This window comes from Yarrowia lipolytica, chromosome 1B (assembly GCF_001761485.1).
Source record: "Yarrowia lipolytica chromosome 1B, complete sequence".
Lineage (NCBI taxonomy): Eukaryota > Fungi > Ascomycota > Dipodascomycetes > Dipodascales > Yarrowia > Yarrowia lipolytica.
Window position 1 is genome coordinate 1,948,764 of NC_090771.1, and position 23,712 is coordinate 1,972,475.

At 49.9% G+C, this 23,712-nt stretch overlaps 8 protein-coding genes and 1 non-coding gene across 9 annotated transcripts; 8 read left to right on the forward strand and 1 right to left on the reverse strand.

Annotated features, from left to right (window-relative positions):
* Window positions 1–331: 331 nt before the first annotated feature.
* On the forward strand, window positions 332–1,726 carry YALI1_B19490g (uncharacterized protein; the record flags this gene model as incomplete). Its single annotated transcript, XM_500902.3, has 1 exon — window positions 332–1,726. The coding sequence occupies one exon, from the start codon at window positions 332–334 to the stop codon at window positions 1,724–1,726; it is 1,395 nt and encodes a 464-aa protein (XP_500902.3).
* Window positions 1,727–1,999: 273 nt separating this feature from the next.
* Window positions 2,000–2,774, forward strand: YALI1_B19507g (uncharacterized protein; the record flags this gene model as incomplete). Its single annotated transcript, XM_500903.3, has 2 exons — window positions 2,000–2,219; window positions 2,509–2,774. The coding sequence occupies 2 exons, from the start codon at window positions 2,000–2,002 to the stop codon at window positions 2,772–2,774; spliced, it is 486 nt and encodes a 161-aa protein (XP_500903.1).
* A 527-nt stretch (window positions 2,775–3,301) lies between these two features.
* YALI1_B19520g (uncharacterized protein) lies at window positions 3,302–6,878 on the forward strand (the record flags this gene model as incomplete). Its single annotated transcript, XM_500904.3, has 2 exons — window positions 3,302–4,474; window positions 4,539–6,878. 2 exons carry the CDS (start codon window positions 3,302–3,304, stop codon window positions 6,876–6,878), a joined length of 3,513 nt encoding a protein of 1,170 aa, XP_500904.3.
* A 159-nt stretch (window positions 6,879–7,037) lies between these two features.
* Window positions 7,038–8,006, reverse strand: YALI1_B19567g (uncharacterized protein; the record flags this gene model as incomplete). Its single annotated transcript, XM_500905.3, has 1 exon — window positions 7,038–8,006. The coding sequence occupies one exon, from the start codon at window positions 8,004–8,006 to the stop codon at window positions 7,038–7,040; it is 969 nt and encodes a 322-aa protein (XP_500905.1).
* An 857-nt stretch (window positions 8,007–8,863) lies between these two features.
* Window positions 8,864–9,799, forward strand: YALI1_B19576g (uncharacterized protein; the record flags this gene model as incomplete). The annotated part of the gene is made up of 1 exon (XM_500906.3): window positions 8,864–9,799. One exon carries the CDS (start codon window positions 8,864–8,866, stop codon window positions 9,797–9,799), a length of 936 nt encoding a protein of 311 aa, XP_500906.3.
* A 211-nt stretch (window positions 9,800–10,010) lies between these two features.
* On the forward strand, window positions 10,011–10,115 carry YALI1_B19587r. The gene has a single exon (XR_002432078.3). It is a non-coding gene; the product is annotated as a 5S ribosomal RNA (ribosomal RNA).
* Window positions 10,116–11,462: 1,347 nt separating this feature from the next.
* YALI1_B19602g (uncharacterized protein) lies at window positions 11,463–16,446 on the forward strand (the record flags this gene model as incomplete). Its single annotated transcript, XM_500907.4, has 2 exons — window positions 11,463–11,558; window positions 11,617–16,446. The coding sequence occupies 2 exons, from the start codon at window positions 11,463–11,465 to the stop codon at window positions 16,444–16,446; spliced, it is 4,926 nt and encodes a 1,641-aa protein (XP_500907.2).
* Window positions 16,447–18,100: 1,654 nt separating this feature from the next.
* YALI1_B19668g (uncharacterized protein) lies at window positions 18,101–22,093 on the forward strand (the record flags this gene model as incomplete). The annotated part of the gene is made up of 1 exon (XM_500908.2): window positions 18,101–22,093. One exon carries the CDS (start codon window positions 18,101–18,103, stop codon window positions 22,091–22,093), a length of 3,993 nt encoding a protein of 1,330 aa, XP_500908.2.
* A 460-nt stretch (window positions 22,094–22,553) lies between these two features.
* On the forward strand, window positions 22,554–23,435 carry YALI1_B19713g (mitochondrial 37S ribosomal protein bS1m; the record flags this gene model as incomplete). The annotated part of the gene is made up of 1 exon (XM_500909.3): window positions 22,554–23,435. One exon carries the CDS (start codon window positions 22,554–22,556, stop codon window positions 23,433–23,435), a length of 882 nt encoding a protein of 293 aa, XP_500909.3.
* Between the last annotated feature and the right edge of the window lie 277 nt (window positions 23,436–23,712).

A 23,712-nucleotide genomic window follows, 5' to 3' on the forward strand; every position in this document is an offset into this window, starting at 1 on the left:
AATACCGCCTCAGAATTTAAATCTCCTGTTATGCACTTGCAATTGGCTGTGTATATGTACATGCTCAGTCTTTAACGAGAATCGGTATAGTGTTTGTACTTATACAGTACAAGTAGTTCACGGGAAACCAGATTGTAGTGGTGAGAATCTGAACAGGGTGTATATTAGCCATTGGGAGGCATATACTGGCAGCATCAGTCAACCGCCAGCTTTTTATCAGCCTGTTGAGTCATGTGTCATCAGTCAACTTGTAGCCGCCACACCATAGTAAGCACTTTCAAGTAAGCTTATCTGATCATGCATCTAAATAGTGACCTCTGACAGCCCCGCCATGATCCGATCAGTTCGCCACCTATCGACTCTCAGATCGACTCCTCGTGTCGCTGTCGTTGGAGCAGGCCCTGCAGGCTTCTACACTGCGCACCGGTTGCTCAAGCTCCAGCCAGACACCAAGATCGACCTTTTTGAAAGCCTGCCTGTGCCTTACGGACTGGCTAGACATGGAGTAGCACCGGATCATCCGGAGGTAAAGAACTGCCAGGACACGTTCGACGAGGTTGGAAACGACCCCCGTGTCCAGTTCTTTGGCAACGTGACTGTCGGAGACACCCTACCTGTGTCCAAGCTCAGAGACAACTACAATGCTGTGGTTCTATCTTACGGCACCCATACAGATAGGAAGCTAGGTATTCCCGGAGAGGACCTGCCCGGTGTCATTTCTGCACGAACGTTTGTCAATTGGTACAATGGTCACCCCGAGCATGAAAGTCTCAACCCTCCTCTCCACAAGGCCGAAACAGTGACAATTGTGGGAAACGGAAACGTGGCTCTGGATATTGCTCGCATCCTGCTATCCCCTCTCGACCACCTCAAGTCTACAGATATCACACAGCAGGCGTACGAGACGCTCAAGACGTCCAAGGTTAAGCGGGTGCGAATCATGGCCCGACGAGGACTGCTAGAGTCTGCATTCACAATCAAGGAGATCCGAGAACTCTTCAAGCTGCCCGATACAGGCTTTGTCGCGTTTCCTCATACGAAATGGGACGATGTGCTAGCTGCCCACAAGAGCTACAAGCGTCCTCTTTCTCGAATTGTCAAGCTCATCGAGGAGTACAATCTCAAGGCCAAGCAGAGGGACCCTGCTCATGCATCCACCCTCAAACAATGGTCATTAGACTACCTTCTTTCACCCAAGGAGGTGATCGCGAACCCCGACGACCCCGAACTCGTCAAGACTCTTATCGCTACGGAAAACAAACTTGTTTCTGCTGACGGCTCTGGACGAATCGGAGTGGAGCCTACTGGTGTTACCGAGAGCTTCGACACCGACCTGATCTTCACCAGTATCGGATATGCATCTACTCCTCTGGAGGGCATTCCTTTTGACGACCGAAAAAGCGTCATTCCGTCTTCTAGAGGCCGAGTAACTGACAATGGGGTCTACGCTGCAGGATGGGTCAAGAACGGACCCACCGGTGTGATTGCCACCACTATGGCAGACTCATTTGACACAGCACAGGCTATTTCCGACGATATAACCGCCGGCAAGCTTGATGGTGCCAAGTCTGGTTCCGATAACCTCACCCAGTATCTTGAGGATGCCATTTCATGGGACCAGTGGAAGAAGCTGGAGGCCCATGAACACAGCCAGGGTGATGCCGCAGGTAAGCCCAGAGAAAAGGTCAACAATGTTGCCAAGATGTTGGAGATTGCTCGACAGTGATGTGTCTGTAAATAGTAATAACATAATGAATATTTGGTACAAGTATCTGCAGCAACACATCGGTATTTTTTTTTTCAGCTACCCAACGAGCAGTTCAAGTAACTTTCTCAACTAAAACTTCCAAGTAAAAAGATGCTCGATATTATTTTAAGCTCGTCCAGTCCCAGCGCACCCTAACCCACCAGCCAACCAATCATGTCGCATGCTATTAGCCAACTGCAATATCAAGGTCTAAATCGTTATACCACCAGACACCAAATATCACACAACACAATGCTGTCTCGAAGCCTCCGTCAGCTGAGCCAGCCCTCCGTGCGATCTTTCGCCACCTCCGCCCGACTCCTCCAGAAGAAGGATGTCCCCGAGGTCGGAGTCAACCTCGACAACGTCCCCGCCCATGAGATTGTCAGCGGAGCTCCTGCTGAGCTTTCTCGAAACCGAGTCGTTCGAATCTACCAGCAGGCCAAGCCCGCCACTCAGAGCGGAGAGTACGGTGAGTATTACAGATTCGTTTAAGAATTTGAGATGAAAGGGTGGAGTTGATATGAAGATTTTGAGACGGAGTAAAGAGGAGGGATTAACAGAGGAAGGAAAAGTGGACGGAAGGGTATGGCTTTGAACCAAAACTGTTTAAGCTGTTGTGCTTGTCATGTCTCTGTCTTTTTCTTCATCGCCATGTTAAATACTCAGGTATACTCTGATATTATTCATGATGTCAAAGCACACACCGTCACCTGAACATGAACTGGTTTCGTCTATCCAAACACGCGTACTAACAACAGGAACCTTTGCCTGGAGACTCGACTGGGACATTGTCGACGTTGCTAACAGATGGGAGAACGATCTGATCGGATGGCAATCTTCCGGCGACTACATGCAGGCCACACAGATGAAGTTCACCAGCAAGGAATCTGCCATCAAATTCGCCAACAAGCAGGGCTGGGACTTTTACATCCAGGAGCCTCACCACCGAAAGTTCCGTGTCAAGCAGTACGCCAACAACTTTGTCCACTCTTACGGCAAGCTCAAACACATTCGAACCAAGTAAGGAAAGAAATGCATAGATATTGACAGGCTCAACATTTGTAGTTGTTGCTACCGTATATACCTGTAGTAAGTATATCGAACTCCATGCACAAGTTTTTGTTCTTTGAATGATGTACTTACAAGTACAGTATAGGTGTTGTAGTATGTGTACATACTGTAGTCTCGATTTTCTGGTGATTATTTACAATAAAGTGTATTGGTACTACTTGTGGTACGCTAATTAACAATGCATGATTGTTCAAGACGACGTGTAATTATGGTCGCCTCTTTATCGCACGAATGTATCTATTGCATCTTCCTCATAATAGCCCAATTAGTCCATTCATGTATTTTTACCACAAACGACTTTATATAACTCGAATATATTCCTCTGCACTACTCGTACTGTAGTCTACTCGTAGTTTTTCCGCCTACCCTTCCTCACTAACTGATAAGGTTCATAGAATGGAAATAATGATGCACCACGTCCAGTGACTAAATTGGATCCCCCACACGCTCATCACGAGACTCGGAAAAGACAAATCTTGGATGGCGAACGGCTCAGATACAAAGCCCGTGCCGAAGGGGCCTCGTGGTGCTCGTGCGGACGACACTCGAACGCCCCCACATCCCGACCGACGGGGTTCGGACCGCGACCAATATTTTTCCAAAGACCGCAGTTATGGCGGCCGTACGGACCGTGACTACTCAGACTATGATCGTGCTTACCCCCCGCCACGGGACTATGACCGGTACGGCGGTGGAAAGTACGGCAAGTATGACAAGTACGACAAGTACGATCGGTATGACCGCCTCGACTCACATGACTATCCTCCTCGTCGCGACCGCGACTACGACAGATCAAGAGACGCGCGGGACACAGATTCCAGAGACTACGGACGTCTTCCACCTCGGGATACTCGCCCACCACCTCGGGGAGGCCGTGAGTACCGCTACGCGAGAGACGAGCGTGGCTGGGATAGAGACCGACGAGACCTAGACCGAGATCGAGATCGGGACCCGCGTGACCGCGAAAGAGATGCACGTGATCGAGACAGAGATCGGGATTTTCGTGACAGAGATCATGACCCACGTGATCGAGACCCCAAGGGCTACCGACCACATTCCTTGGATCCTTTGCCCTCTCGAGACCGTGATATGCCTCCCAGAGAGCGAGAGAGAGAGCTAGTGCGAGAAAGAGATCTGTTCTCCAGAGACCGGGATCTGATTACCGGTGTTAGAGAGCTTGCCCGTTCTCCACCTCCTCCACTACGTGATGGACGAAACCGAGACCGCTCAAACGACAGACACGATAGATCTTTTGACAAGCACACCAGAGACCGAGGCACGAGGGACAGAGACACCAAGGAGAAGGGATCTGTAATCTCGACACCTCAGACTGCTCCAACTCCAAGATTAACCCCCACCAACGGAAAACCGGATCTGCCTACCTCTCAACCGCCAGCTCCTCCTTCTCCACCACGGCTCAAAACCTTCCCCAAAGAAGTGTGGGAGACAGTGGGCAGGAAAAACAACACAAGACTAACTTACGATCCCGAGCTTTCCAAGGATAAACAAAAAGGCAAGAGAGGCATTTATGAGGAGGTCAAAAAAGGAGCATCCACAACTGAGGATCCTCGAAGCAAACATCCGCATTATTTCAAGACTTCCAGCAAGTCCAACAAAAAGCCGTATCAGAGATTACCGGTGCCCAGATTTCTGGTGAGTATGAAGCGATTGAATCTAGCACAATGGAGGTTTTCCTTTTGATCACTAACTAACACAGTACGACGCAAATTCTATCGCACCACCTCCATCAACTCAGATCATTGTCAAGGGTCTTTCTTCACTAACTACCTCTAAAACTATCACTGCCCATTTCAAGACATATGGTGAGCTTGAAGCCGTCAACATGGTAGAGGACCCTGCTACAGGTTCTTCAGTGGGAGCATGTCTGGTTCGATTCAAGGTGACGAAAAACAATTACGAGGCCGCCCATGAGTGCCTCAAAAAGGCCATCCGAGGCCAAAAAACAGGACGAATTGACCAGGCCAAGTACAGAGTGGAGCCAGATGAGGATGGAGCCAAGGCCAAGGATATCATCAAAAGAGTGGCAGCTCGAGCAGCTAAGAAAGCCATGCCTGTCAAGCAGCCTCCTACTGCACCTGCTGCAGACAAGTCCATCATGGAGAAACTGCCCACACCTGTTCCTTCAGCTCGGCCATCTCCAAAGGCAGCGCAGTTGATGAAAACCAGCGCATACATCTTCATTGCTGGTAAGTACCTACCGTCAGAAAAAGTGTTTGCATCTGATATTCGTCGGATTCTGCGTGACTTCGGCTGGTTTGATGTTCTCAAGGAAGGAGATGGTTTCTACGTTTTCTTCGACAACAACAGGGATACTGTAGAATGTTACGAGGCCATGAATGGCAGAAAGGTGAATGGCCACCAGATGGCTATGGCTATGATTCGACTTTCTCGAGTTGCTCCCAAGACCAAAGAGAGCGAGGAAAACGCCACCGAGCAGGCCCCCAAGCTCCCTCCTAAGGAAGAGGCCCGGAAACTCATCGTACAGGAGTTGGCCAATAGTCTCCGTAAGGATATTCGGGAGCGGGTAATTGCTGCAGCCATTGTGGAGTTTCTGAATCCAGCTCGATTTACTCATATCAAGCAGGATCCTGAGCCATCTGCCGCTACTGAACCCAACACTGTTAACGCCAGTGCCGCTCGAGTAGATACTCCCGAGCCTGTGCAATCGTCTTCTGCGATCCCAGGTTTCCTTCCTCGGTTCAAAATCAAGCGAAAGGGTGATCCGACCAAGAAGAAGGATGCCACCAAGAAGAACCGAAAGAAGATATCTGCTCGTCCCATGAACCACGTTCTCAACGACTACTACTCGGATGAGGAAGACAGCACTCGAATGTCGACTCCCATTGTCCCTGATACCTCCGCTGACGCTGCCGAACTTCCTATTAGAAAACCCCGCAAGAAGATCAGTCAGTCCAAGCAGCGAATTATGGACTTCAGCAGTTCTGAAGGCTCGAATGAGTCCGAGGAAGAGGAGGAAGTGGAGGATGATATGGAAGAAGAAGAGGACGAAACTGCGCAGGAGGAACTCCAAGAAGCATCGACTCTCGATACTTCCCAACAACTTACAACTGCATTCGGCGAGATTCTCGACTGGGCTCCTGCTCACGGTTTCCCTCAACCTGTAACAGCCGACAAAAAGGGTGGTGCTCTGACTACCATATCAGGTTTCCAGGCGCTGGTTAAGGACGACGAAGATATGGAGTTGCTCCAGGAGGCCCTGGAGGGTATTGAGCCTGAAAAGATCAACGGAGAAGCATGGACGTGGACCCATAAACATCTCAACGAGGCTGTAGCCAAGGAAAACGCAGAGTTCCCCGAACTGGCTGCTCCCAACGCGTTTGTTAACTCCACTGGCTCATGGAAGTCTCAGGGATACTTCAAGATCCCTGAGGCTGCCAAATCCGAATACCTGCCTCACCGAAAGAAGCTCAACATCCCCATCGACACGCTTCAAATGGAAAACCGAGAGAAAAAGAAGGAGAACGCCTCCAACTCGCGAGTTAACCGTGCCAACAACCGGAGGCTGGTGGCAGACATCAACATGCAGAAACAGCTGCTGTCCACCGAAACCGATGTGCTCAACTTCAATCAGCTGCGAAAGCGAAAGAAGCCTGTCAAGTTCGCTCGTTCAGCTATCCACAACTGGGGTCTCTATGCTATTGAGCCCATTGCAGCCAACGAGATGATCATCGAGTACGTCGGAGAAGTTGTGCGACAGGAGATTGCCGACTTGCGAGAAGCTCGGTACATGAGGTCAGGTATCGGATCTTCATATCTGTTCAGAGTTGATGAAAGCACTGTCGTGGACGCCACAAAGCGAGGAGGTATTGCTCGGTTCATCAACCATTGCTGTACCCCCAGCTGCACGGCCAAAATCATCAAGGTGGAGGGTCAAAAACGTATCGTCATCTATGCCTCGCGGGACATTGCTGCCAACGAGGAGCTCACATATGACTACAAGTTCGAAAAGGAGATTGGAGAAGAGAGGATTCCCTGTCTGTGTGGCGCACCTGGCTGCAAGGGATACCTCAATTGATAGCACCAGTAATGTATTTTTATCATGTCTAAAACAAGTACTGTATCCGCGAGTGTTTGCACTCGTATGCTATTCTATAGACTTCTTCTACATGTAGCACAAGCACAATACAATAGTACCATTAGTTCCGCCAATTAGTCTATACATGCTTATATCCATCTACTCTTGCTTCGACAGATCCAACGCGTTCTTAATCTCGTTGAGTCCAACTCCAGTACCCTTGCCCACAAAAGAAAATCCAATAAGCGTGTCTTCCCGGCCACGCACAATCTGCAGCCGAGAGCCCTCACGGGTGCTGGAAGTGGCAGCCTGCTCAACCTCTCCTTGGACATCTGCTAACAGCACACTGGCAGCATCTTCAGAGGTGTCCATCTCGTCGTCTTCGTAGGCATCAGTCTCTGGCTTGGGTTTGATGAACCCGAACGACCGACTGCTGTGAATGTCAAGGTCGTCGACCGGAATTGTGGTAAAGTCGTGGGTGAGAGTGATTCGTCCGGTATCTTCATCAATCTCCATCAGAGGAATCTCTGTATCCTTCAGAGCAGCCAGAACAGCAGCCCATACGTAGTCCTGCACAGGTCCGTTACGACTCAGGACAGTCACATTGGCATGCAAACACAGGTATCGCTTCTGGTGCTGGCCAGCGTCAAACACGGCCTCGTCTTCCTGTCCCTCCTTCAGAAAGTTCTGGAGCTCGAAGAATTGTTTGTTTGCCTTGCAGGAGAAAATGCCCTTTTTGAGCAGATCGGTAGTCTTTCGGCTCACCACCTGCTCCTCGTCGCTGGGAGGCCCCCCCATTGCTGCACTGCTTCCGTTTGCTCCTCGCAGAACCTCGACGTTAACAAAGATTCCGCCCTCTTCCTCAGACACAGATCCGGTAACACCACACACAATACTCATTCCATCGGCCTGGATCAACGAAGAGCCCCAAACCAGAGACGCAGACTTTTCGTCGGATCCCACGGGCTTCTTAAGACCGCCCAAAAAGTGGTTGATCTTTCGGTGTTGTGTGAAGGCTCGGTTTGTAGCTGGTCGCAATCCTTGGTTGAGATGTCTGTGTAGATATAGATCGGGCACAAGTCTCGAAAATACCTCCGAAGGGTATGTGATTGGCTCCATATTCGTCATGTTGTGTGTCGTTCAGTGTAAATTAAAGATTCTTCAGGCGTTGTGCATGATACGAAATATATTTTCGACGTAAACTTAGTTGTGGCTCGTCATGTGTAGGTGAGGGGTGTACATACTGTACATACTGAACAACATGATGGTTATAATATTGACATTGAAACGGAAGAACCGAGATCAAAAAAATATAAAAATATCGAGGGTGCTTGGAATGTGTCTATTCAAAAAAAACAACAACAAAAAACTCGAAATCTGCTCTCAGATATCTCCATTATTACAATACCTTTTCCAAGTAACCTTGAAAGAAGTAGTTGAAACTTGTGGGATTTTAGTTTGAACGTCTAGGGCCATCATCGTTGGACTCTTATGCAAAAAAAGGACACTTATGAAATATAAAGACAAGGGCGGTAGCTGTTACAGTTCTTTTTGGGCCCGGTCTGGATATCTGGCATCTCTATTTCATACCTTGAACGACAACATTGTCACTCTCATGTTCAAACAGCCACGTGATCGCATGACTCCTCGGCTATTGGGAGTGACCAGCGATGGGCTGCCGGTTACGGATGTACATACTTGTACAGAATGTGGGGTGCATGGCGTGACTTAACATGTACTTATAGAATCACCTGTCTTATATTGCAACGTTAGAACGCTCAAGTAACCAAATGTTCTGATTTTTTTTTCCAGCTCGCACCCTATGATGTCACTCTTCCCTCTCTGTGCTATTTTAGACTTTAAACCTCCATCACTCACATCTCATCTGCATCCCTGAGTTTGGTCCTTGCTCACTCTCGGAAAAACATTTCATTTAAACACCTATCTTTAACTACAACTCTCTTTCTGACCCCAAATCACCAACCATGCAAATCACAATTGTCGGCTCGCTCAACTACGATCTTGTCACCATCTCCAACAGACTCCCCAACGCTGGGGAGACCATGTTCTCCCAGGGCTTTGAGACCCACTGCGGAGGTAAGGGAGCCAACCAGGCTCTTGCTACTGCCAGACTCTCTTCCAAGGTCCCTGATGTGAACGTCAAGATGTACGGAAAGGTCGGCAAAGACAACTTCGGTACTCAGTTGAAAAACAACCTCAAGGATTCTGGCGTGGACGTGTCTGCCATCCACGAGCTCGACACCAAGTCTGGAGTGGCTGTCATCTTTGTGGATCAAGACTCTGGAGAGAACCGAATCATGGTCTACGCCGGAGCCAACGGCGAGTGGACTGAGGCCGATCTCACTGACGATCTCTTCGACACAGACATGCTCATCTTCCAGAACGAGATCCCCATCGACATCGTCTACAAGGCCATCGAGAAGGCTGGATCTAAGAAGCCCAAAGTGGTCTACAACCCCAGTCCTGTGGACGAGCGAGGTAACATCCCCGCCGCCGTTCTCAACAGCATAGATTTCCTCGTGGTCAATGTGACGGAAGCCACTCTCATCTCTGGCGTCGAAATCAACGAGGAGGCATCGAAGGAGGAGATCTGGAAACAAGCTGACCAAGCTGCGGATACCCTGTTCAAGATGGGAATCAAGGAGGCCGTTGTTGTCACTCTGGGAGGTAACGGTGTCATTTACAAGACCAAGACTGATTCTGGACATGTTCCTTCTAACAAGGTCGAGAAGATTGTCGATACTACTGGTGCTGGAGACACTTTCCTTGGAGGTTTCTCCACTAGCATTATCCAGGGAAAGACAGTCTCCGAGGCCATTGCTTTCGGAAACAAGGCTGGTGGTATTGCTGTCACTCGACGAGGTGCTGCTGAGGGTATCCCTTACGATCATGAGCTTTAAGCACATTTTAGACTAATAAAAATGAAATATAATGAATCCATGGTTGGTAAAATCGAGGGAACACATAACTGTATAATCTAGTCATTCAGGTACAAGTATAGCTTTTTGTTTTATTCTTATGATCCATTACTAGTTTTTTTATTTTTATTCTACATTTCCCAAGGTTACACAATGACCTTGCAACGGTGACTAAGCAGCCGAGTTACCGGCCAGTTGCAGCCATATCCTGGTGAAAATACGGCTTCCCGTCCGATCAGCCATAGTCAAGCACCAGAGAGCCTAGTTAGTATTGTAGTGGGAGACCATACGAGAATCCTACAGTAGGTGCTGCAATTTTTTTGTAGTGTTCTTTTTTTAGGCTAAGTGCTTGTCATTGGTTGGTCATACCTACCTCTACAGTATGTAGAGAGGTATGTATGCAAGTAGTTACCTCTACTCCTACTGTACTGGCAGTGGATGAACGAAGATCTTGAGGCTTGCTCTGACGTTCATGAAGTAATATAACCGACTACATCATGTACTTGTACCAGTCCTTGTACTGAACATTACTGTACATCATCCTGTTGGGATATTTCTCGATCTGTATCTTTATGCAAGGATGCAGCTCAACTTCAACCTTCGGTGGAACTGAGGGAGAAAATTGTGAGGGAGATCAAAGTACATGGACGAGTAATAAAAGATATGAGACTCAATAGTCGCCGGTGTCTACTGAATTCATCAACCTCGTTAGTATAACTACAGTAGTTTCTTAGACTGCTCGTATGGCTGATGACAGTGCTTAGATCTGAACGAAGAACAAGTAGCGTCTCCTTCCAAGAGAATAGGACAATAAACGACCCCAGAAGTTGCCCGTGTAGAGACTAAACAAAGTAGGATTACCCAATATCTCGATCTTTTCCTTAGTTAGCGTGTATACGACGTAACCCTACACACAGTGTCGGTACGAGTAACGGTCCGAGTACAGTATGTACATAATGCTACCTGTACTTGCATTGTAGTTGTAGTTTGGTGAAGTATGCACGGTCCAAAAGTAGCTCCAAGTACTTGAAATCTCGATAACGAAATACAGGTGAGAAAGGAGGTGAACACAAATGCCTCAGCTTCGGAGGGGACTAGGCGTGTTTGTCATGGCGACACCGTCGAATTTGGGTTATCGAGTACCGTCAATTTACAGCTCACGATCATTTCATTGTTATTTTCCCTCCCCCACCCCTTTTTTTGTCTTTTGAAAACCGCCTGATATGACCGATAATGATAGTGGCGTTATTTTTTTTTTTTTCTGCATATATATCCAGCAAGAGGGGGGTGCGTCAGTTTAAGTTCTACAGTAGATCTAAACGACAGTATGGGGGAGTAAATACAGAAACGGTGTAAGTTTTTCATACGGGAAGTGTAAGTGGTCTATCAGTAAGAGAATCAACTTAAGCAGATATAATAAACATATCTGGTCTTTGAAATCTCTCAAACAACGTATTGAACACCGCCATTACTCCGACTTTTAGTTCCTCCGGATCCACCCTACACACGTGACATCGTGCGGCTCAACAAACCCAATTCAAAATAATAGTCGTCTGGCATAAGCATTTGGCAACGCTCAGAACAAACTTACCAACTAACCGTCTTTGAAAACACATGCCTGGTGTCTTCCGTTTGGATAGACCAGATGGAGTTACAGGAACTGCAAGAAAACGAGGCGGAGGCTTTGAAGGCCATCTACATGGACGATTTTGTTGACACCACAAAGTCATCTGCATGGAACGTGAGTACTTGTATCCAAGAATGAGGGATGAATAAGTGAACCAGTGACGCTAACATAGAAAACGCCTTCGCCATCATTTGAGATTCACATGCGATCGACCGACCCGGACGCCGAAGATGCCCTATCCAGTTTAACGCTCCAGGTCGAGCTCACGAGTACCTACCCCAAAACGGTCCCTGTTATTCGCATCAAAAACCCCAAAAACATTTTAGCATCACAGGTGGCCAAGTTAGAGAAGTGGATCGCCGCCACCTGCAAGGAGCTCATTGGCGCAGAGATGATCTTCGAGGTCACCTCGTATATCCAGGAGCGACTGGAGGATTTTCAACAGAAGGTGTCCACCGCCAGTCTGGAGGAGGAGCGGCAGATGAAGATCGAGAAGCAACAGGAGCAGCTACGAAAGCAAAAGAGCGACGAGGCCAAAAAGCGGGAACAGGAAAACGCGGAGGAAGACAGAGTGCTAGAGATGATGGTTGTGGAGGAGCTCAAGCGACGCAAACAGCGGGATGATGAAGCGCAAAAGGCGCTTACTGCGGAGCGACAATTGTCAAACGGCGGCCCAGTCATGGCCGATTGCATTGAGTTTGACAGAATAACAACAATCTCGCGAGCAGGACACCCAGCAATCAGTTTCAGAAGAGTAGGAGGACAAATACCCGTGCGAGGGTACTCTTTTGGTAACAATTTTTTGGTGCGGCCCGTGACAGACCCACCAACCGACATATCCCTGCTTCTCACAGAAGTTAGACTTCAGGGCACATACTGGATCCAGGCAGAGGGAAAGAAGATGATTCAACTACTCGAGTCTGACTTGGACAACTTGAGAAAGTTTCGACACGAAAACGTCATCAGTCTCTACGACCACAAGTTCCAACGATGTCCAGATACTTCCGGATGGACGCTATACCTACTTTCCGAATATTCTCCTGGAGGAACTGTGTCTGATCTGCTTGATACCGTGGGTACCGTGAGTCTCAAAGTGACACGAGTATGGGCTATTCAACTACTCGAAGCCCTGGAGGCTATCCACAAGGCTGGATTGGTTCACAAGAGTGTCAATGTGGACACTGTGGTCCTTTTTCGAAACGCAGAAATTGGAGAAACAGTGGTCAAGTTGGGATACACTGTTTTTGGTCAACGTCTTAACGAAATGAATTCGGCGTGCACATTTGATATGACTGCCTCTGTTTCATCGATACAACACGACAGTGATGCTTGGTCACCTCCTGAGCTAGTGCAGCAGAGTGGAAACAAGCAGACGCGTAAGACAGACGTGTGGGCTCTGGGTGTGATGCTTCTTCAGACCTTCATGGGTAAGCAGGTGACGTCAGAGTATTACGGACCTACAGATGTGATCAACAGTCTGGATCTGGGAGATTCCCTGGAAGAGTTCCTTCGAAAAATGTTCATGCCTTCTCCCAAGAAACGTCTTTCTGCATTTGAGCTCTTGCCTTGTGAATTCCTTCGAACTGGTGTCGACTCGCCAGTGAAGTTGGCGTGTGCTTCCAGCAGTGGTGGAAAACGAGGTCGAGGAAGAAGCATGTCTACGGATGGACGACCTCACCGGGATTCCATGAGTGGTCTTTCCATGTCTCGATATGCTCAGGACTTCGAGGAAACGGTTTTGTTAGGACGAGGTGGCTATGGTGTCGTTGTGAAGGCTCGCAACAAGTTGGATGGCCGTTTCTACGCCATCAAGCGAGTTCAACATACAGCAGACAAGTTGACTTCCATTCTAACAGAGGTCATGCTGCTGTCTCGTCTCAATAATCAGTACGTGGTTCGATACTTTGCTGCGTGGTTGGAAGAGTCCTACGACTATCAGGATGAGTCTGCCATCGAGGACTACGATTCAGAGGAGGAGTGGAGCGAAAGTGTTTCTAGAGTTGAAACATCTGTCAGCGCGTTTCCTGCCCGTCTCAACGGCTCATACGACCAAGATACGTTTGACGAGCTCTCCATGAACGCCTCGGTGGACTTCATCTCCAACTCCCTGCATCGAGAGTATCCTGAGATTGAATTCGGAGTCAGTTCAGAGGATGATGAAGACCGCGAGAGTGACGATAGCGACAGCGAAGACGAGACTTCTTCGGGGAGCGTATCAACATCTTCTCCCATCAACAGCAGACACAAAACTACCGTCAAGACTCTCGTTGGAAAGGCTGCTCTGGCTGAGCTGCGTGACTCTCCTCGACACAAGCAAGACAAGTCTCTGGTAAAATCCACCCTATTCATTCAAATGGAATATTGTGAGAAGCACACTTTGGCGGATTTGATCAAGCAGAACCTCTCATCTAAACCTGAAGACTGCTGGCGATTGTTTGGCCAGATTCTTGATGCTCTGAGCCACATTCATTCTCAGGGCATCATCCATCGAGATCTCAAGCCTATGAACATTTTCATTGACTCATCTGGTAATGTCAAGGTCGGAGATTTTGGACTGGCCAAGAATATCCATACTGGAACTTCTCTGGTTGGTGCCGGTGCAGGAACTGGTGGGAGCTCGTCTCAGTACACAGGTGAGGATATGACAGGCGACATCGGTACTACGCTGTACGTCGCCAATGAGGTATTAGCCACAGGCGGGGAGGCCAATTACAACGAGAAAGTTGACATGTACTCTTTGGGTATCATCTTTTTCGAGATGGTGTTCCCCATGAACACTGCGATGGAGCGTGTCTACATTCTTCGAGACTTGCGCAACCCTAAGGTCATCTTCCCTCCAGCGTTTGAGGCTTCTAAGTACAACGAACCTCGTAAGATCATTCGAAGCTTGCTCGACCATGACCCCAGCAAGAGACCTTCTGCCCAACAACTCTTGGCCTCAGGCATTTTGCCGATTCCTAATAAGGACAAGACTATCAAGGAGGTGATTCGAAGCTTGGTAGACCCCTCGCCCAGTTCGCCATGGCTTTCTCAAGTGTGTCGGGCTCTGTTCTCACGACCTCTCAAGACAGCGCAGGTGTTTCTTTACGACCGTGCAATCGCTGGTGAGGGCAGTAAATCGGACTCTCGCGATTCTCTTCTCCAGGCTCAGATGATTGAGCAAATCGAGGCAACTTTCAGAAACCACGGTGCCATCAAGGTCAACAATCGACCATTGCTATTTCCGAAGTCTCTCATATACAAGTCCCCAAATGTGGTGTCAGTACTCGATCAAGCGGGTACAATTCTTCAGTTGCCCTTCGACCTGACACTCCCTCATGCTCGAATGCTTGCCAAGGGTCAGACTTACTACCATAAGTCTTTCTGCTGTGATTATGTCTATCGAGCAGATGAGAACAATGTCGTTAGCCATCCCCGCCGGTTTGGAGAGATTGACTTTGACATTGTAACCCAGGATTCTACGGACTTGCCTCTGTATGACGCCGAGGCTATCCGAGTACTCGACCAGGTGATCCAGTTGTTCCCATCTTTTAAAAACAACAACGTCGTCATTTACATTAACCATTGGGATATCCTGCAGACTATTTTGGATTCATGTCGTATTGGGCAAGCCCAGAGAGCTGTTGCTCTTCGGCTTCTGGACGAGACCGGACAGGCCCCTGCTCGCCAGGTTGTCAAGGAAGAGCTTCGAACCAAGTACTCTGTCGGTGCCACCGCTTTGGATGATTTGGAATCATTTGGATTCCGAGACGACATCGACAAGGCCGAACAACGTCTTCGTAAGATGATCGAGGGCAGCGAGCATACCACTCGGCTGACAGAGTCATTCTTGTGGATTCGAAAGGTTTCTACCTATCTGAAACGTTTTGGCTGTACCCGTCGTGTCTACGTTGCTCCATTGAGTAATTACAACGAGGACTTCTACCGCAGCGGTCTGATGTTTCAGGCTGTCGTTGAGGATACCGCTCCACAGAAGCGCACGTCCATTCTAGCTGTTGGTGGACGATATGACCGACTGATTACTCGGTTCAGACACGAGTCATTGGATCGAGGAGTTCCCCGCACGCATGCTGTCGGCTTCAACCTTGCTTGGGAATCAATCTTCGACTCCATGAAGGCCTACAGAGATGCCTTGATGAAAAAGCAAAAGAAGAAGGGCACGGTTCAGGTTCTCAGCACATCCACTTCGTCATCTGCTCTCGAGTTGCAACGTTGGTACCCCTCTCGTTGTGATGCTCTCGTTACGTCCTTCAATAGTAACACATTGCGCACTGTTTGTCTAGATGTTTTGAAGGACTTGTGGGGAGCAGGTATTCGAGCTGACTTGTGCCGAGATTGTTCATCATCGGAGGAACTTGTTGCGCGGGCTCAGAGTGAAGGTATCAATTGGATCATCATCGTCAAGCAGCATAGTGGCTACTCTTCTGCTGCGGCCGCGTACAAGCCCCTTCGTGTCAAGAATGTTGCGCGGAACGACGACACTGATATTGATAGAGATGGAATCGTCGGTCATATGATGACTGAGTTGAATGAGCGGGGTGGATCTTACAGCAACACAAACGCCCTGGCACCCCCTTCTCTGTCTGTGCCTCACGACCCATCGCCTCCAGCTTCCATTGTGGATACTAGCGATATCTATGCCACCAACAAGGTGTCTGTGATCACGAATGAGTGGAACAAGAGTAAGTCCTCCAAGAGAACCAACCAGTGGAACGACGAGGAGGAACGTGCGTTGAGACACACGCGTTCGCTGGTACACGACATCCAGGAGGCTCCCATTTTCACAATCGATGTCAAGGAAGATATACTTGACGCCATTTCTGTGACTTCTCTGGCATCGTTTGATGAATGGCGTCGAAAGGTGATTGGTATCCAGCCTTCACATAAGCCTTACCTGGCAAAGATCTACAACCAGCTGGTCAAGCTGAAGGAAACACGATCTACGGCTTTACTGTATTCACCTAAAGCAGACAAGTTGATTCTTTACAATCTGAGGAAGTGATTCTTCATCTAACATACAAATAGCACGCAATAACTAACAAATGAATTATGACAATGAAAATATATTCCCTTGTACAAGTACAAGAAATACTGATACCTCTGTAACCTTATCAACGGTTATCACCGAGCGATTATGCAAAAGGGAAGTCTATTTATTTGCAGAGCATAGACAACAAAAGACTCTTCACAGGTGGGTTTTGGCACAAGAGCTAAGCGAATGAAGTGGATTCTTGTGTCTATGTGTGCCTTTAATTAATGGGTAGTATCTTTCATTTTATGTTCCAGACAGGTTGGAATTTCCTCATGCATCTAACGCTGCCCCATGACTTGTGAAAGCATTTAAATGTGCAATGACTGCTGCTTCTACTGTCTATATGGTGTAGCTACAGTATTGTAAGTTATAATCAACAGTGATTTGTGATTCACTGTACTCTTTATATACCTACAATATTGTTCTACTTGTAGTTGGCCTTGTGGCGTTTCTTTCTACAAGTGGAATATGTCTTACTGTAGCTACAGTAAATGTATGCTTAAAATAGAGGTGGAAGGACGTGGTGCACAGAGACCCTCTATCACAGTGTACGGCTTCGTAGTGATCGAGTATTTCTCTACTTGTAATATCGTTGTATCGCATATTCTACTCAATTCCATGTTCATCCTTCTTCTTGACAGGGTTAGGGTTGTGATGCGACCGATGACGGATATTCCGAAACAAGCCCGATAGAGTGTAAAACCTATCGTGTGAGCGACATAGTTACAGTATCTACAAGAGACGGGGAATATTGGGAGTGAGTTATGTGTAATTTCTCATGTCGCTTACCTCTAAAAGTCCTGAAAGTCGCGATATTCGTCGCTTGCTATATATATGCGTCTTGCGATACATGCATTGTTCCGAGCGTATTCCCACATGAGCGATTTGACTCTGACAACGATGGTCTTGTGGGTGTATGTGTCTACGGTCTACGGGGTATTTATAGTTAGGTCGCTTTATGTTGTGCGTGTTTGTACAGTAAATACACTGTGGCACCATCTGAAGTATTGGACGCACTGTATGTACTGTACGTCGCGGACTGTGTCTATCGCAATTTCAAACAGGAGGGGGATATGACTTGTAATGGGCACCGAAGCGTGACACGAGCAAAGTCAGCTGATACAGAGTGGACCGGCTATAACTTCACGTGATCAAGGAAATCAGTTCGTCGAGTATTTTCAATCCATTTGACTCTGATCCAGCTCCTAAATCTCTCCTTTCAAGCGTAATAACAACTTCCGGAAAGTCGTAACCACATCCGCTGGTTTATACTGTAACTGCTGTGCAGCGGTGTTCATGTGGAGTGCACGCAGCTTGGCTTACTTGTACGAGTGCCGCTGGCTGAGTTTTGGGACATAGCCCAGCAGTGAGCTATCTCCGAAACCTTTGGGGGAGCTTGTTCTGGGAGATGTAATGAGAGTACTCGTAGGAAAATTGATATGGACGTGTCAATTATCCGTCTCCATCTCTCTTGTAAACGGCACTCCATCCATCGCCGATTGCCCTCATCTCCGGCCCTTATGCCCCCCACTAGATAATAAAGTTACGTTGCGCAAGCTCACATAATTACAACACATCCAGATATTGACGCACCTTACACAACCACCACAACCACTACCACCAAATGGCGTCCACACCGTTCACAGTTAAGGCGCTGTTTGAATACACCAGTGATCATCCCGACGATCTGGTCTTCCAGCCCGGCCAAGTGATCACCGTCACCGCCGTGGAGGACGAGGAATGGTACTCGGGCAAGTACTCCGACAACGGAGTTGAGAAGGTCGGTCTTTTTCCCCAGAACTTCGTCGAAGCGTACACGCCGCCGGCTCCTGCTCGTCCCGCTGGAAGGCCCAAGCGAGAGTCCGTCATTTTGGAGCCCAAGCGAGAGTCTGTCATTGACCCTGACGAGTTCCATGATTCCAAGGAGGACGTGGAGCCCGTGAAACCCGCCGAGCACTCAATTGGTGTCAGTAACACTCCCGCCGCTGCCTCCGCCGCTGCCGAGCCTGCCTCTGAGTCTGTTAGACAGGCCACTAACGCCATTCCGCCCCGCAACGCCAACAACGATGACGACGACGATGATGATGACGACGATTGGGACACCCCTCGAGGCATGCCTGCACGAGCCGCTACCATGGACTCTCACGAGCCCAAGCCGCTGTCCAAGACCTCGACCTTTGACCACCACCAGCCCTCCAAGGAGACACCTAAGGAATCACAGCCTAACGCCGACATCGAGCAGAAGGAGCTGCCTAAGGGCAAGTCGAAAACGGCATTCCTGGACGAGGCCAACAAGGCCGCCGCCGAGCCAGTGGCTTCAGGAGCTCCCACTCCCAAGCCTAAGTCCAACGCCTTCCGAGACAGAATCGCGGCTTTCAACAACCAGGCTGCTGAGGCTCCCAAGCCAGCTGCGCCTGCCCCAAAGCCCCGAAAGTTCGAGATCGGCCAGACTTCGTCTTACGTTCCCCCTCTTCCATCCAACCAGGTTCATCCTTCTGTCGAGGCAGCCCGGTATAATGCTCGGAGCGAGGAGCGAAAGACAGCCGATGCTGCTGCTGACCAACCCCAGGCCCACTCGCCTCCCCAACAACAAAAGGAGACATACGGAGACTCCTCGAGTGATGAAGAGGCCAAAGAAGAGGAACCAGAGGCTGTGGCCGAGGCTGAAGCACCCGGAGTGTCTCTGCGAGACCGAATTCGACTGCTGCAAGAACAGCAGGCGGCTGAGGCAGCTCGAGCTGAGGCGGCTGCTGCTGCTAAAAAGGAGCGAAAGGCCCGAAAAGAGCAGCAGACTAAGGAGTCTCCCTCAGTGCAACCCCAGACCACGGGAGGTACTTTGGAGAGAGTTGCCACCGGCGAGTCGATGCGATCTCTAGAGAAGCCTCTTTCGCGACGACAGTCGATGGACCGACGAGACTCGCTGGATCGACGAGACTCTGTTGGTGGAGAAGTAGGACGACCTTTGTCCATGTTGAGCCACGAGGCTGATGTGGATGAGGGAGTTGAGGAGGATGATGATGAGGACGCTGCAACCGAGCGAACGCGTGCTCACCCTGGCGGTGTTCCTGCTGGTGCTGCGCCCGCTATGATGGGTGCTCCTGCTCCTGCCATGATGGGTGCTCCGGCCCCTGGTGGACATGCTGCTGGAGAGGAGGATGACGATGACGACGATGACGACTCTGATTCCGACGACGAGGAGGCCCGACGAATTGCCCTGCGTGAGCGAATGGCCAAGCTTTCTGGTGGTGGACATCTCGGTATGGGTATGATGGGTGGCCCTCCCGGTGGAGCCTTCGCTTTCCCCGGCCAGGCCTTCCCCCAAAAGAAGGAGAAGAAGGAGAAGAAGAAGAAGGAGGTTCATCCCGACGAGGGTGACGAAGCCGCCCCTGTTGCTTCTGCACCTACTGTCCCAGCTGAGACAGCCGAGCCTGCACATGTCCCTACCTCTGCGCCATTGGCTCCTCCCCACGCCACTTCTCGAGCTGCTCCTCCTGCTCCACCTACAGAGCAGCAGCACACGTCTGCACCTGTGCCCCCTGTTGCCACTTTGGTTCCTTCTCCTGGGGCACCTCCTGCTCCCATTGAGGTCAACTCTGACTCCGATGAGAAGGACTCCGATGACGAGGATGATGAGACTGAGGTTGAGTCTAGGTCAACTCTCCCCACCTCCGCCCCCGTGGGTGGTTCTCCTGCCGTGCCCTCCGTACCTCAACAGGGCGGCCCCGTGCCTGTGACTGCTGTCCCTCCTGCTAGCCACGGCGGAGAGCCTCCTGTGCCTGTCTCTTCGGTCCCTTGTTCTCCTCCCCCCCAGGATCATGTCAAGGAAAGAGAACCTAAGGACGCCTTCCGAATGAGTAGTCTGGGTAAGTCTCTGCCTCACACCGGAGACGAGACCGGAATGGGAGACGATGAGCACACCGAGTCGGATGCAAGCAGCATTTACCCCCAGCATCCTCGTAGACAGGACTCCACCAAGCGAGGTCCTTCCGCTCTCGGTGGAGCTCCTGTTCTGCCTCTTCCGGCTCTCCAGAAGCCCATCAGCCTTGATGGCGTAGTTTCTGGCCAGTACTCCAGTGACGAGGTGGGAGGATACGATGCTGATGAAGACACTGATTTGAACGCCAATCTCAGTGAGGAAGAGGAGGCCCGAGGTGTCCACCATGGTACTATTCCTCCCCCTATTCCTCCCGCTGAGCGAGCTCCTCCACCAATCCCCCAGTCTCCTGTGACCTCAGCTCCTCCTCCCATTCCTACATCTCCTCCTGCTTCTCGGGCTCCTCCACCAATCCCACAGTCGCCTGAGCGAGGAGCCCCCCTCCCCCTCCTCCAGCCACTGAGCGATCAGCTCCTCCTCCCCCTCCCGAGCGGGCTGCAGCTCCTCCTCCTCCTCCCCCCTGTCCCTGGTTCTCCCCAAGTGCCCCCTCCCAGGCATGCCTCATCAGCACGCACCCCCGGGTTCCTGGAGCCTCCTGCAACCCCCCGTTCGCATGCCGTTCCTCCTCCTCCACCCCCACATGCCCCTGATGCCCATCATGCGCCTCAGCCTCCCTCTCGAGCACCTCCACCACCGGTTCCGAACGCCTCTCCCCCCATGCCTCGACATGCTCCTCCCCCTCAGGCGGCTCCTGTGCCTCCTGCTCTCCAGCATGTGCCTCCCCCACCTCAGCATGCCCCTGCTCCCCCGGCACCTTCTGGAGCTCCTGCTCCTCCCGTGCCTACTGGAGTACCAGTTCCTCCTCCCCATGGAACACCCCCTGGAGCTCCCGCTGGTGCACCCCCTGGTTTGTCACGTACGTCAACTTCTCGACGAAGTAGAACCTCCGTTGATCTGCATAGTGGCTACTTGGCCCGAGACCTCGACCTCGGAGAAAACTCCCAATGGTGGCTGGAGCCCAATGGCATCCCTCCTGCTCTGCTGCAGCGAGTGAGAGCCGGTGAGGCCATTTATGAGATGGAAGATAACGAGACCCACAAGCGAGGTGGCCGAACCCAGCTGTCTCGAGACATTTACGTGGTCTACGCAGACTATTCTCAGACCACCATTTCTGCCCAGTGGACCACTGAGGGTGGGGCCACCTTTGAGCAGTCTTCTACGCCTCCTCCATCTCCTTGGCCCCAGCCCAAGCTCGAGGAGGCTCACAAGCTCAACGGTCGAAAGATGGTAGACCTTGCTCATCGACAATTTGGCCAGCTAGTTGCTGATGGTTCTCTTGCACCTCAGTGCGTGGCCTCCATCAAGGACGCCATGCCTTCCATTGGAGGCCGAGCCTTTGGTGCTCTTGTCTATGCCAACATGGGCAATGCGACCACCCAACAGTATGATGAGATTAGAGCTGGAGACGTTGTTGTTTTCCGAAATGCCTCTTTCTCCTCCAAGGGCGGTCTTGGCAAGAAGTCGTCTGTTGTTGAGGTTGGCGTTGCTGTGCCACACTCTGGTGTTGTCTACGAGTGGGACGGCACCAAGCGAAAGCTGCGGGTGTTTGAGCAGCATGAGAAAGATCTCGGCACTGGCTCTGCCAAGGTCAAACAGGAGTCTTATCGTCTAGCTGATCTCAAGAGCGGTGAGGTCAAGGTCTACCGAGTTGTTGGTAGAGAGTATGTTGGATGGGATAACTAGTTTTATGGATTATGATATGTACGAGTATGTTAGCGAGTAACGACGGTCTTCAGTGGATCAAGAAGCCTTGTGCTGCACTACTGTAGGGGATGTATCTGGCGCTGTGTCGAGTATGTGCAGTGTCGAGTAATTTAGGTGAGTACTTGAACTAATATTAAATTGGCTACTGTAGTATGTCGTTGTGCGTGTTAACCGGAATTGATTTCTGTTTTGTAGGTATGAAAATACAAAGAAAATAAGGAATTCACGTGACCACCATGTAAATGGTATATATAGATATATATATATTCTTCGAATACTGTACAGGCGACTGCTATTTTGTAACCGACGTGTACTTCATTAATCCAACAGGCGCTTACTAATATTACCAAACTTTATTTTCATCCCAATTTTACCCGGTCGAGATGTGAAAATTCACATATTACAACACGAACAAAAGGCATACAGCAGAATCGGCAAAATGTCTATGTCAAAGCCGTCGCGGAGCTTTGGGTCTCTACTCAAAAACAGTCGGTATGCATCTATTGTTATCCCCAAGGGCAAGAATGCTAATCCCGCAGTTCCTGTCCAGCAGGTAATCACTGCTACCCCCGAGACCAAGAGACGATCTGATTGGGGCCTTAAGCGACCTGTTCCTCCTCTGTTCAAGTCAGAGGTAGCTTCTGTTGAGGCCATTGATACACGAATGCAGATGGCTGAGCTCACATACGGTACCCGGTACCACGGAGCTGCCCAGCGTCTCCGATCCACCGGTCTGGCCTTCACGTCTGTGCACGGAGGTGGAAAGTCCACCAGCGAGAAGAAGATGGATCCTTTCTTTACACAGCCCCACAAGAACGAGTCGGGAAAGCTTCCTATGACCCGAGAGTCCTTTCTGTCCAAGGTCGATCCTGTCAACATGAACTACCCTTCTCAGCTGCTCAAGCTCGCCAAGTCATACGTTAACGAGAACATTGAACTGCCCGCCAGAGCTCACCAGGAGATCAAGGCCACTGGTGGTCTTTCGTACGTCCCTTCTGGATCTCTGCGAAACTCACGAAACGGTGTCCAGGAGAGCATTCTTGTTTCCGGCCGAGTCCGAGACGGCGAACGGGCTACTTCTGTGGCTGCCATCGGAGGTGTCGTTGCTAAGCTTGATCTCGACCACACTCGAGCCACCGCTCCCTACCGAGATGGCCAGCGAGTCTCTCACTTCAACGTCCAGACCTCTGCCATTGACAGCAAGACTGGAAACATTGTCATGACTGTCCAGGGCAAGCGAGACACTAACTACTCTCCCCGAGGAAGCCGATCTCCCCGCGCCGCTTCCAGCTCCGACCTCATCAACAACATGATTAAATAAGCACTTTGTACATAAATAAATTAAAATGTTGAACCTGGTCGTTATGGTTGGAAAGTAGCTCTTTGAATGAATAAATGTGAAAGAGCGTGAGCTGTATACAGTATGTACGGTATGTACATACGAGTGCGAGACTCTACTTAGAATAAGACTCTCTGGTTGTGGTTTAACAGATAGCAAATCTGAATCCACGCTTTTGTCAGTGGTATAAATATTACAAGCACAAGGTACAATACTTGTACCACGGTGTCTGAATACAAGTAAATGTGGACAGTTGAAA